Below are 14,082 nucleotides of genomic sequence, written 5' to 3' on the forward strand. Positions count from 1 at the left end.
AAAACATTAACATGTAATCTTTGTTTATTCAACACATGAATGCACTTAGAGCCATTTATGTAGCTACGTGTGTGTGTGACAGAATGCAGAAATCTAGCTTTTGAACATATTCCAACCCCCCAAAAAAGACAAATTATGGAATTTTCTGCAACTGAATATTTCATTAATTTTGGTTGGTCTTCCTTGAGTTTGGCCTCATTGGCTCAGTGGGCATTATAACCTACAGCTCTTGCACCAATTTTGAACATAACAATGAAGCTGAAAAATTGTAGTTGTGCACCAGCATCGCAATTCCATTACTTTTTATCATGGCTTACCTTGGTGTGGTTTGCAAAGTGCTTCAGAAAGATGAGGAAATCTGTTTCTTGCACCCATCCTGATTTATTTCCACTACCAGTACTTCCTACTGGTCCATCTCTGACACAGTGGTCTGCATAATGTGTGTGTGGGAACACAAACAGTGGAGGAATTGTGTTGCCAATGGCATTAACCGCATATACAAATGCGACCAGTGAACGTCTCTCTGCTGATGCCGTTGCCCCAACTTGTTTAATATAAGTTAAAGTAATAGTGTGGTAAGTTGTAACATCTGCATTATTGTTACAACTAACCCAGACTGTTGCTGTTACAACTGACCCAGACTCCTATAGCCACGAACTAGCTAACATTACAGCCAATGGCTAAAACATTAGCACTAAAGACCTACACAGAATATATCCCCATAGACATACAAATAACATAATTTAAGTTTGATGAGTTTAACTGCAAAGCAGATAATGCTATTAAACATTGAAATAAAGTAGAAAAACTTACTTTTTGGCATACAAATTACTTTTTTTCATGTTAAATTGTCTGTGTTTGACAAAATGTGCTGATTTTTCACATGTGATAGCAGAACTGAGTTGGGCATGCACAGGATGAGTCACATCATTTGAAACTTAGCCCTGACTGGAGAAATTGGAAGTGTTACAACTGACCCACGTTACAACTATCCCCGGTCTCCCCTACTTTTTTCAAATAAATTAATTAACAATAACATCTCAATACATTTGCTGTTTTTATTCAAATAGAATACATACACACCAAAATATTTTTGATTGTTTGCTGTGCTCTGTATCTTTACATCTGTATTTGTCTTGGACTGAGAACCACCACAGTACAATATCATTTGGGTTTCGTATTGCTAAGTCTTCTTTACGTCCTGTAAGTTGTGAGGTGGGGCTTCCATGGGTTGGACTTCTATCCCTTATTGGATTTTGATCTGGGGAATTTGGAGGCCAAGTCAACACCTCAAACTGGATACTGCCGTTGCCTTCAAACTATTCCTGAACCATTTCACTTTGTGGCAGGGTGCATTATCCTCCTGAAAGAGGCCACAGCCATCAGGGAGTGCAGGTTCCATGAAGAGGTGTACGTGGTCTGGAACAATGCTTAGGTAGGAGGTACATGTCAAAGTAACATCCACATATAGGTGCAATGGTGACAAGATAATCAGTGCTGTTCACGTCACCAGTCAGTGGTCATAATGTTATGCCTGATCAGTATGCTTCCATGTTACTGTTTACTAATTAAGGTCATGACATAATTAAGGACTCTTGTTCTGGTTAAACTGAATACATAACCAGATCAACTTTCCTATATCATGTGCAAAATTATAGCACGTGCCATATTTCCACATCATATTTCACACACACACATTCTTGTTAAATTACATTCACCAGCCACTTTATTAGGTGCACTTTGCTAGAACCCAACTGAACTCCCCTTTGCTTTCAGAATTCAAGGCAGAAACATTCCTTTAAGACTTTGGGTCATATTAACATGATTAGCATCACATAATTGCTGAAAATATTTTGGCTGCACATCCCTGATGCAAATCTCCTGTTCCACCACATCCCAAAGGTACAGTACTTTATCAATTGAGATTTGATGACTGAATTCTGACCCTACCAGTCTTCTATTCTCCCATTTTTGTGAGCCTATATGAACTCCAGCCTCCAGTGGCACAGTGCTGTCTTCTACTGCTGTACCCCATCTGCTTCAAGGTCTGATGTGCTTTGCTCTTCTGTATACCTTGGTTGTAACAAGAGGTTATTTGAGTAACTGTTCTTATCATCTGGAAGCAGATATCTGATATCAGTGGGGCATTTTCTCCCACTAAGGTTCCACTCACTTAATATTTGTTTTTTGGACTCTGTAAACCTTTTGCTGGTTGTGTGGAAAACAAATCTCAGGAAATCAGCATTTCCTGAAATACTCAGATCAGCCCACGAGAGACCAGCAACCATGTGGTGTTTAACATCCCTTAAATCACCCTTCTTCCCTACTCTGATGCTGGGTTTGAACTTGGTTGTCCTGACCCTGTCTACATCCCTAAATGGGTTGAGTTGCTGTCATGTGCTTGGCTGATTGGATACTTCCGCAGATGGGAACAAATATACCTAAACAAGAGGACAGTGAGTGCATAATCAAGAGATAGAATATCCACACATCATTTGTCTAATGCAGGACTGAGATAGACTTACATGTTTTCATTTCTGTAAAATCATTTTAAAGTAAAGTAACTGAGAAAAGACAAGAACAAAGAAAATTTCAAAAAATATTTTAATAGTAAAAAAGTAAAACTCTGGGTGCAAGAAAGCCATGATGCAGTTTGTAGATTGCCAAATGACATGAGTATAAAAACTGTAACAGCACCAGAGGAGACAACTAAATGAGCTAAGTCATTTGTCTGCATGCAGCCATGTAACTCAGAGGAATGTAAAACTGTAGACTGTAGAGGTGAAGAAACAACAAAAACAAAACATGAAATATGGTGACATTTTATGAAACAAAAACGAAAACAAACAAAAATCAATAATCAAACAATAAACAGCAGCGGGAGTGAAAGTTGACGTCAACTGACCCACCCTCTTTAACCCCTTTTCTCTGTTTATTAAATAAAGGAGAAAACCGCAAAAATAAATCTTACAGGGGACTTATTATGCTTTCCTTTTGTCTGTGATGATATTCTGTTAATATGCTCAAATTAAAAATAACTAAAGTCTAAATTAAGGCTCTGTTTATCAGAGGAGGTACTCCTAACATGGTCATCCCAGGTACACTACAAAGACTCTGAATACAGAAGCTCCGCCTACCAGTTGTTAGAACTTTGTTTCTGAGGGGCAGCCAATCAGAAGAAAATTGGCTTAAATGGGGAGGAGCCTAAACACTTTGTTTTAGACAGTGGATGAAGTGAAGGGCTGTGCTATTCAGTTCAATCCAATTTCATTTATACAGCATTGTGCTAACGCCCACAATAAGATTTTAAAAAAGGATGATTCTGAACTGTGGATCACACCAAGCTAAAGAATAAAAATATGGAACTGAAAATAGACACAATAGGTCCTTTTTGTAAAACTCTGACAACTTCAAGGGAAGCAACAGGCAATATTCTATAAAAATGCTACAGCATTAATGAAAATGTGGCAATACAACTGTAGGACCCTAGATGCAGTCTGATTTCTTGTGCTTAAAATGTATACTTTTATTCTGATAGTCTGGTGCAGACAGGAAGTTTGGCAAGAAGAGAGTGGAGCCACACGGTTTTTTGACCTCTCAATCTCTCTTCATCTATTTTGAACTGAGCACACACAGGTAGTCTCTGGCTTAGTGCATAAAAGCTCAACTTCTGTAACAATATTGAAGTAAAAAGAGTAAAACTGGCCTTTATCCACTGACCTACAGTAGGGGAAAAAAGATGTCATTCTTCAGTCATGGTGTATCGTTGGCTGTGAGTGTCTCGGTTCTCTGAGTGTCATTGTCTGCAGACAGCAGCAGCTGGTCTGAGGAGCTTTGAGCCTCGGGGTCATCAGATGCTTCAGTAGGCTCTTCGGGTAAAACTGAGTATGTTGGGACAGCGTTGAACATGATAAAACCCACGGTGATGACGACAAATGAGACGATGTACAGGGCTGAAAACTGAGACACACAACAGGGACACAGATTAACGCTAGAGGATTTTGTTCATGTGTGAGGCCTTTTTTGCTTATACCTCCACTGTCATTAATCAAATGGAGTTGTTGTGGGCAGTGTAGTATTTCAGGTGTACGTCCTCTCCTGTTGTAATCCACCTGCTACAGTTAAACAACTATGATCTACCTTGTGTACTTTGTGGTTGGGTTTTGACTTCAGACCGTTTCTGCATTGTTCTGAACTAAAAACAGTTCTAGGAGGTCAAAACTTTCCAAAAGAAAAAAACCCATTTAAAAACCAAGCAACAGTAACAAGAACACAAAATTCTTCTTCTGTCAAATCCTAGCCAACCTTCACATATCCATTAACCCTCCCCGGGTTGACTGGCAGCCTATTGTCATGTGAAAAAGTCAATTTTTGCTGTTTATTGGTTTTTATGCAAGTTGAAATGCCTTCTTTTTTGCAAGTCTTGTCAAGTCAACTTTAGAATAAATCTTACAGAAAATCTTCATCAGCTGATCACACTTCTACTACCCTGTGTAACGTATCGAATCCTTAAGGAGCTATGGGGATGACAGGGTTTGCTGATGCATAATGGATGATACAGGGATCTTGACCATCCTCTGCATCATTTACTGGGCATGCTGCTTGAACATTTTCTCTAACGTCAGCCTTAGACTTACTGCCACAAGGTCAGATACAGGAAATCATTACCCCCTTATTTAAATGCACTCCTAGCATTTATTTTACTGAACAATATACCTATTTGATTTTCTAAATATTTCTCACTGGTCATGTGCCTGTCATCTTGTTTTTCATGCTCTAGTAGGAACCAACTGGTTCAGCACAAAATAAATATTTTAACTAACCAAATAAATCATTTGCATTTCCTGCTGCTGCGAGACAAGGCAGAGCTATCGCTCATTTCTCTCATTAAGGACTGACATGCATACATACAGACATCACAAACTCACCTTGTACATGAAGAGAAAGAGGCCACAGAAGAGGCTGAAGAGGTCAGCAGTGAGCAGAGAGAGGTTCACTGCTGTGGCGCTCGTCATCTTCACCACTACAGGCATGAAGCTGTATAAAGCGTACATGCACAAGGTGTAGACTACAAACAGCATGGCTGCAGAACACAATAAACAGATTTGAGTGAGAGGCAGTGGAGTGATATTAAAATCAGAGACGCTTCTATAAATGTGATTATGTTGCAGTTTAATATGACAGTACAGAAAGTGAACTCACAGATGTGAACGTCCCACTTGATTTCTCCTACTGCACGTGTTTCCAGCACAACTCTGCAACAATAAGCAACAAGTTAAAATGATGAGGGAACATCATTAATAAAGGGTATTGCATCACAATTAGGTACTATTAGGTATTACATGATTAAAAAAATATTTGTTTGCATTTGAACTCATTATACATGAGTAAAGGTTGAGCAACCAAAACTGGCTCCTGAAGGTCCTTATATGTAAGATATCATATCATCATGTTGCCTAGCAACCACTTACCAGCGGCATAAAATGACCTGTTTGTAGCTTCATGTATTAAGAAGAGGATGATTTTGATTTCTGTTTAACTTTCAAAACACTTAATATATATCCACAAAATCTTCAGTATGTGTAGTATATTGTGACATCATTGTGTTACCTAGCAACCACCTATCGACTGACTAAAACCACCAAAAACCCACATTTTTCCTGTTTCTTTGTTTGTTTTATTAATTTGTTTTATTCACGTTAACACTGGTGCTAGCCTTGGTCATCCTCAAATCCTCCATATTCATACATATACCCACAACCTAAATTTAAATAAAGCTCAACAAGCAAGGTCTTCTCACACAGATATCACTGAAATTCATAGAAAGTATAAGAAAAAAAGATGCTAAAATCACAATCATAATCTCAAAATTTTCCATTTTCCAACTATTCTTGTTAACATCTTCTATAGTGTCTATCATGGTCTCATCTATGTGTTTTTGCTCTCGCCTTCTTATTGTTCTGAAACCAGATTAAAATTTTAAAACACAAGTTGCTAGCAAATAAGCAAACTGTGGGTAATTCTCATTTCTGACTCTTGGAATGACTTAAATTCATAAAATGGATTTAATGTTTTAAATGAGCGACCCAGTCCAAAAATAATCAAAGTGTTTGTGAAGGTCAGGTCCTTTGCTTGTCTAAGATCTGAGGAAAGACCCAAAGGATTTTGAAACACAGCTATCGCCCCCTGCTGGCTGTTAAAAGGAATTCAGGTTTAAGACACATCTGGTTCATCTATTAAACAATGTGGGCTGGCAGAGAGCTGTGATGTATATTATCTGATGGCAAAAAAGTGACATTATTCACATTATATTAATGATATTAGCACATTAATAGTGGCTCAACAATAGTCATTACTCTGTAACAACAGTACAGAACAATACTACCTGCTGTGTCAGTGGTGCAGAAAAACACAATATCTTACAGTTGTACACCGCTGATGAGAGTCCCAAACAGGCCCATCATGCCCAGGAATTCAACTCTGCTCAAGTTCTTCACTGTGTGCTCCTGGCACATGTTGGATATGGCGTAGAGGACGGCACTGAGCAGGACCAACCCATCGCCCAACAGTACATCACTGGCTGCACAGAGAGAAAGAGACAGTTAGTATAAGACACAGGCACAATTCCAATTTAATTCAGTTCAATTCATACCAACATCTGCCTCTCAGACACTGAGGAATTATTTAATATGAACCTACACTGACTGCGTTACGAATCTTTTACAGTGATAAATGTATTTTTGCCTGTTTGTTTGTTTTTAGTCAGATGAGGATACTGGCTGTCTGAATGCCTTCATGCATCAAGAGGATAAACAAAAAAGTCTGACATTAACTTTGACTGAGGAAAATGTTCTTACTGGATCCCTGGTCTCTTCCAGCCAGAATGTCAGCTCCTACCATGGCCCCCACCCCCAACAAACACACTGCTACAGCTACAAAGTGGATCACCCGATATCGAGTCTTCAGGAAAAACCAAGAAAGTAACATCAGCACCGGGATCACAAAGCAGTCCAGCAGCTGAAACACACACAGTGACAAACAGGCGTTAACATGAGGGCAAAAGACATGTTGCACTTCATGCAAGCCAGCTTGTTCCTCACAAACAGACCTCTTTAGTATAACCTCCTACCATGTGAAGTCAGCCAAACTTGACTAAAAAATAGTCAAGTTCGGCTGTAAACCCAGAGTGTTTTTTACACCAAGATGGGAGAATTTTACTGAGAAAGTGAGAAACACCATACGTTCACATAGTAGCACCTGTTTTATGTCCCTCTTTGAGTCTATAGAGTATCATTACATACAAAATAAACATTGCACTTATTTCAACAAGACTTCAAACTAGCAGCTAAGACAATAAGCTCATCAGGAGAGCAGCATCAGGCTCGCCCCCTGCTGCCCAGTGAAGTCTTTTGGTTAACCAAACTATACATGTGTTCAAAGCAAAGTCAGGAGAAGAGTCTTTACTGACAACACTCTTTTGTTACCTGTATACTTGTCAGTGTGGTAAACTGGTACGCCTTCACTACTGTGTAGTTCGCCTCAACGTCTGCTATAGCCATCCCCAAATACTTCCACCAGTTGGTTTTTAAAATCTGTAGGATGTTCCTGTCACCTGAAGAAACACATCAGACTGAATTCAAATGGTCCATAAGACCCTTTAAACATCTAAACACTGCTTTACACATACATTTGGTGATCTGAACAAACTGTGAATCATTAACTCCTTTGTGCTATTTTCTGCTCCTTTGATCTTATTTTACTCACTGTTCAAAGGATATTATAAACAAAGGGAATTAAATTAAGCTTCCTTTTAGAGGAGTTGATGCTGTGCTGTGTTATAACCTGGATAATGTTCATTTATTTGCATTCAAATAGTGGTTATGTGATACGATTATGGCGTCAACGTGATTCTGCTCCATTGCTAAATATTTTGTATCCATTTGTAATTAATTAATGTGTATATGTAAACAGTTTATGTTTACGATAAAAGATGGATTTTCAGAATAAGAGCTCTAGTACTAATATTTGTTTCTGTCCGCTAATATGCTTATAGTGAGCAACATGAGGACAATTAATCATCACATAACACTGCAGCTTCTGTGAACTCTGCACAGAATTTTAGTTTATTGCCTATTGTCCTTTTACCTTGTTTTGTGCTATATTACAAGGATGGAAGCTCGGATGACACAAGTCTTAAATAATGAGGCGATCTCTGTGAGCCAGACGCTCAGACTTAACCTTGTTTTTTCTGCTCTTTATGAGATCAGTGAGAGCAGATAATATGATACTATAGATTTTCAGGCACAGAAGTCACAATCATCTGTGGTTCAAACCTTCTGCTTGCGATAGGCAGACAATCAGAAGAAAGTTGTGTTGAAGGGGGAGGAGCTTAAACAGCTTGTTTCAGACAGAGGATGATCTAAGAGGCGGCACCAAGTACCTTATAAAATCTTTTTTTTTTTCCTTTTGGCTGCTCCCTTTAGGGGTCATCACAGTGGATCATCTGCCGCCATCTCATCCTATCCTAAACGCCTCCTCTGTCACATCAACCCTCTGTACGCAAAAAGGAGGAGGACATGAGGGGCTGATGTGACAGAGAAGGATTATTTTTTAACAGTGAATCAGGCAAAGCTACTCCAAAAATAAAAGCATGGAGCTGGAAATGAGGTTAATACTGTACATCTCCTTTAAAGTTCACTCTTGTGGTCTCACCACTATTCCTTTTCCCGCTAAATCAGCTTACTTTACCATAAATTTGCAGGTTCATCAGTATGATTGATGCTACAGAGAAACATTTACTTATTGTGACTCACTGAGAGCAGCCAGAATGTCAAATATCCTGAGAGCATGACAGTCTGACCTGTGCGGGTGCTGAGGTGTGTTGTGTAGGTGAACAGCAGGAGGGCGTAGTTGAGGAAGCTCTGCAGCATGGGTGTCTCCACTTTGGCATGAGTCAGGTACTCACAGCTGACTGCTGTCCCACATATCAGCAGTGACAGGACCTGACCCATGAGTATAGTCTTCAGCAGACTCCTGGTAAGTGAAGAACACGAATCATGCATCAAAAGAAAAACACTGTCGTGAATGTCATGATGATATTCCAACTTGCAATTTGCTTAGGGACATCTAACCGAATATTGGTAGGGGTGGATGCATATATTTGTATATTCAGCTGTATGTGCACTCTTGACACTGTGTGGTTTAGAGAAAATCCCAAATAAATAAACACTTGTGCACCTGATTTTTTGTTTTTACAGTCATTAAATATGTATGCTGTTCAACCATTCAACTCATTCAACCATTCGACTCTTGAAAAAATGTGGATGTAAGTTCTCTAGTTCTTTTACAACCCTGGTGATTCCACGCCTGTTACATTCACTGATACAACATACATTACAGTAGCTAAAAACGAGATTTACACATCTAGATTTGTGCTCACCACGTGAAAACATCTCTCAGGTTGTATCTGTGCAAACCACAGCCAATCTTCATTTTCCCACACAATCTCTCCTCCACGGGCCCCTCCATCTCTCTAAGAGCTAAACATAAAGACATAAAGACATGGACACCGAGCAAGATTAAAAGCTGGAAGAAAAATAATTGGGAATTAGTGTCTTTCGCTTTCAGTATCTTCATCAGACTGCCCAAGCAGAGCATGACACCTAATCTCCAAAGGACTGAGGTTAATGTACAAACACATTGCATGAAGTGATTAAAACCGGTTATATATATATATATATTTCGTTACGAGCTTTGTGTACACTGGAGGCGTCGACGCTGATAGGTTTACTATTACATGCTTTAGTTAGAAAATAAATATCCCGAATTGTAGTGTAGCTCGTAATGATTCGTAATACGTACTTAGTTACGTTAAAGCAGGTATAAATAATTAGTAGCAAGTACAGAAATATTAAACTTAAACTTTTCAAATGGAGTTTGGTGAACCTTGCGTCATTTATTACACTCCATTAGCTAAACAGCTAACAAAACAGCGAATTAATCCATGAATGTAAATGAATATGAATAAAACATACATTTTGACGTTCAATTATGTGGTGACATCCTCCAGCTGTGATGATTTCATGTTTATTCAGGAAGAAAAAAATCTTCGTCCACGCGGAAACACCTCTCAACCAGGATGAACAGGACTAACCTCGTGTTCGCGTAGGACCGCCCCTTACGCTCTGATTGGTTGCAACGAATTCTAGGTGACGTGTGCACAGTGCAGTCAAACTTATTAAGCTGATAAAGAGGATAATTACAGTTAGTTTAGTCAGAAAAAAATAACACAAAACGTATTTTATTAGGGATGAATTATTGTTATTAGTATATTTGTACAAATTGCTTATTGATGCTTTGGCAGTGTTGTTTACGGAAACTTTCATGCTTATAAAGTCCTACTTGCTGATCGCGTACTTGTGGCATGCGGTGTGGAGATCTGCCTTTCTGATTTTTCTGATGGGCTAGCACTGCATCTCTATGCCTTGTTCCCGAGTTCCACATAATGTTCCACATTTTTTTGCAGAAGTCAGCATGTGAGTCTAACAACACACACTTTATGTTTTTAAAAAGTTGCTGATCCGAAAAAACCAAAGAGGAAATAACCAGACAGACGAGCAGACAAAAGTAGGCTACTAGCAGAGGCTAGAAACAGAGATTATATTTCTTCCGTATTAGCCTCTCTTCATTTGCTTCCTCTTAAAACCCTTTTAAGATAAGATAAGATAAGATAACCTTTATTACAGGTTCCCACACGTGTGGGAAATTTGTTTTGTTACAGCAGTGGAGAGTGCAAAGTTGCATAGAAAAATTAGAGAAAAAACACTGGAATAATATATCTATGAGATACTGTACACAATAGAATAGAATAAAATAAAATACAATATACAATGGAATAAAATAGAATACAAATGCTATATACAATTGAGTATAATACAACAATGCGAGAAAAAAGTATTGCACTTAGTGTTATTGCTATTACACATGTGTGGATGTGTGTGTTTGATCAGTTGAAGTCTTTGTTGTGAGTCCGACAGCAGTAGGGAGGAAAGACCTGCGAAATCTCTCCAATCCTTCTCCTCACATAAAAGCCCCGAATTGGTCCATATACCCTAAAGTATATATAGTACTTTAGTATAGTATCATTTTATCCCAATAGAGCACTTTACTCTCAGCCTGAAGGCTTACTTGTGGTTCCTAGCATTTGTAAAAGTAGAATGGGAGGCAGAGTCTTCAGCTGTCAGGCTCCTCTGGTGTGGAAGGAGATCCTAATTTGGATTCTGGAGACAGACACTCTTCCCATGGCTTCCTATGTCCCCTGGCCATTCCGCTGCTGCGTGGCATTATCCCTCATCCTGAAAGACTTGGGGTATTGTTATCAGAAGAAAAGTCTGTGAATGCAAGACATGTTTAACTAGACCATTGACAAGTAGCAAGGTCCTGCAAGATATGTCTTCTGGCAAGACAGGAAAGGAAAGGAAAGCAAAGGAAGGGAAAGGAAAGGAGAGGAAGGGAGCTCTTCTACTCCACTGTCACCAAATGCTGCTGAAAAGTTCAAGTTCAGGTTTCAGGTTTTATTGTTATGTCCAGATAAACAGTGTAGCTACATTTACCCATAATGAAATACTTTGGCTCGTGCTCCTCAGTTTTGCATGACCATATAGAAAGTGTGCAGTTATATTAAGAAGAAAATAACATGAAAATAGCAGTAATAATAATAATAATAATAATAATAATAATAATACAAGAGAGAAAAAGTATTAATATTTAGAGTATTTAAGACAAGTTGGTATTTAAAGTTTGTGCAAAAGTATTTACCGGTTGTGCAAAAACTTGTGCAATGAGCATTTAAGTGGCATTTTTTGAAGTGACAGTGTGTAGAGCCCTGTAATTGTAGTGAGTGTGTAATGGTGTGTAAAGAGTGTCAGCAGTTCAAAAGCCTGATGGCTTGTGGGTAAAAACTGTTTCTGTGTCTGCTAGTGCAGGTCTGGATGCTCCTGAACTGCCTGCCAGACGGCAGAAGTGTGAAAAGTCTGTGGCTGGGATCAGAGAGGATCCGCTGTGTCTTCCTCATGCAGCACTGTCTATAGAGATCCTGCATGGCTGGCAGTTCAGTCCTGGTGATGCGCTGTGCTAATCTCACCACCCTCTGCAGAGCTTTGCTGTACAGGGCATTACAGTTGCCATACCAGGTGGTGATGCAGCCAGTCAGAATAATTTCAATGGTAATGGTTTCGATAGAAGTTTGTTAGTATTCTGGAGTTCATCTGAATCTTCTCAGGCGCCGCAGGAAGAAGAGCTGCTGTCTTGCTGCTTTTGTGATCACAGCAACATTGTGTGACCAACTCAGATCCAAATCAAGGGATTGATTTTAGGGTTCTCACTTTGTAATATAAAGTAACTCCAGGCAGTTGTTGCAAATTGGAATTTTGGAATTGAAATACATTTGAGGTGAACAGAAATACACTAACCCAAAAGTTTCTACCTCCAGTATATGCAGCAATGTGTTTATTAGAGTGGTGAACATTTCGCCTGTGATTCTTCCTGTTTTCTCATTATTTTCCCGCTTCATTTGTAGGCTATAATTAATATAAAACATTTGTAGACAACACAGAAGTTTGTATAAAAAGTAATGTTTTATCGCTATTAGCGGGTTTGTTTATTCATGAGGTATGCAGCAAATGTTTAATTGGTCATATTTCCTATATGGTCACCAGAGTGGAGAAAGTATTATACAGTAACAGTATAATGTGTCTAAGTACAGGATAGGAAATGTCCCCAGCACCTCACTTTATAAATCAAACCTACATTCTTACTCAAAGAATGTAGGTTTGATTTCTCCAAGCTTTTCTTTTTTCCTCAGGATGATCTTGTCATGGAAAAATCCCAGCAGTGACTGAGCAAAATTCCTTTTTTTATTAATGTTGTTGTACTTCTCTCCTCTCTCCCTCATGTCATGCAGGGAAGGAATGATAATAAAGACCATGCTGACAGTGAAACAATAACTGGCCCTGAGACTGTACAAACATTTTCCTATCTCCAGTTCTGCACTCAGTGTGATATGTGGCAAATGTTTCCTTTTACTTTTCCTACATATCATTTACAAGGCAGTGAAAGTGAAGTAAAACAGCAGAGGTAGTGCTATGTGGTTCAGTATGGCAGAAAATACCTTCTAATGTCTCTGATTAGCTGTATTTGTTATACATTATTGTACAGGAACCATTTTTTTTTTGTGGTTTATTAGTCCTAAATGCATAAATTCTGTAAATCCTATAAGGTTTAGAGAACTAAAAAGAAACTTCAGTTAGTTGCAGATGATAAACTTCAAAAAAAGTTTTCACAAACGTGATTATACATCGTACCTGATTTTTTGATTGAAGTTACCGTAAAGTAATTATTAACCAAACTAAAAGATTTTTATTTACTTTGACTTTGTTTTTTAGACTCTTTATTTATTTTTTATGAACTTGCAAAAGGAATGTTTTGTGGAGGTATGGTAAAGATGACACAGGAGATCTAGGGCCGCCACATTTTCACTATAATCCCTTACGGTTGGCAAAAGTAGTGCAGTATACCTGCTCAAATTACACTTTGCTCATGTTGTTTGTGAACATAAATAAATAATATTCAGCCTGAGAATATTTTAGCTAATGTCTATAATCTGTTTATTCTACAATGTTGTAATATGATTAATTTTTAAAAATCATTTTATGTTAAAACAAAACAAAACAAACAAAACACACAAATCATTTAAAATAATTCAAATATTTTGGTCAGGTACAAACTATGATTAAATCTCATAGTGCCTTTTTTCGTTCGATGTGACCTTACAAATTTGGGAACACACAATAACACTCCAAAAATTGATTGTTAAAATGAGACTTCCACTGTGGATTAATTCCCAACAATTTACGAATGACAATAAAATCAAAGCCTCCGTTACACTTACTACACTAATGTTGCTGTAAGAAGAAGAAAAACACACACACACACACACACACACACACACACACACACACACACACACACACACACACACACACACACACACACACACACAAATCAAAAACATAAAAATAAACA

At 38.3% G+C, this 14,082-nt stretch overlaps 1 protein-coding gene across 1 annotated transcript; it reads right to left on the minus strand.

The window, feature by feature from the left end:
* Positions 1–2,590: 2,590 nt before the first annotated feature.
* slc35f2 (solute carrier family 35 member F2) lies at positions 2,591–10,173 on the minus strand. The gene is made up of 9 exons (XM_085421245.1): positions 10,035–10,173; positions 9,440–9,539; positions 8,861–9,033; positions 7,485–7,612; positions 6,858–7,017; positions 6,424–6,580; positions 5,203–5,255; positions 4,929–5,083; positions 2,591–3,960 (listed from the first exon to the last, which is right to left on the minus strand). Exons 2-9 carry the CDS (start codon positions 9,526–9,528, stop codon positions 3,754–3,756), a joined length of 1,122 nt encoding a protein of 373 aa, XP_085277371.1. The 5' UTR covers positions 9,529–9,539; positions 10,035–10,173; the 3' UTR covers positions 2,591–3,753.
* Between the last annotated feature and the right edge of the window lie 3,909 nt (positions 10,174–14,082).

Source organism: Rhamphochromis longiceps, linkage group LG10 (assembly GCF_057381845.1).
Source record: "Rhamphochromis longiceps isolate RC_006_pf linkage group LG10, R_longiceps_female_GT1.1, whole genome shotgun sequence".
Classification (NCBI taxonomy): Eukaryota; Metazoa; Chordata; class Actinopteri; order Cichliformes; family Cichlidae; genus Rhamphochromis; species Rhamphochromis longiceps.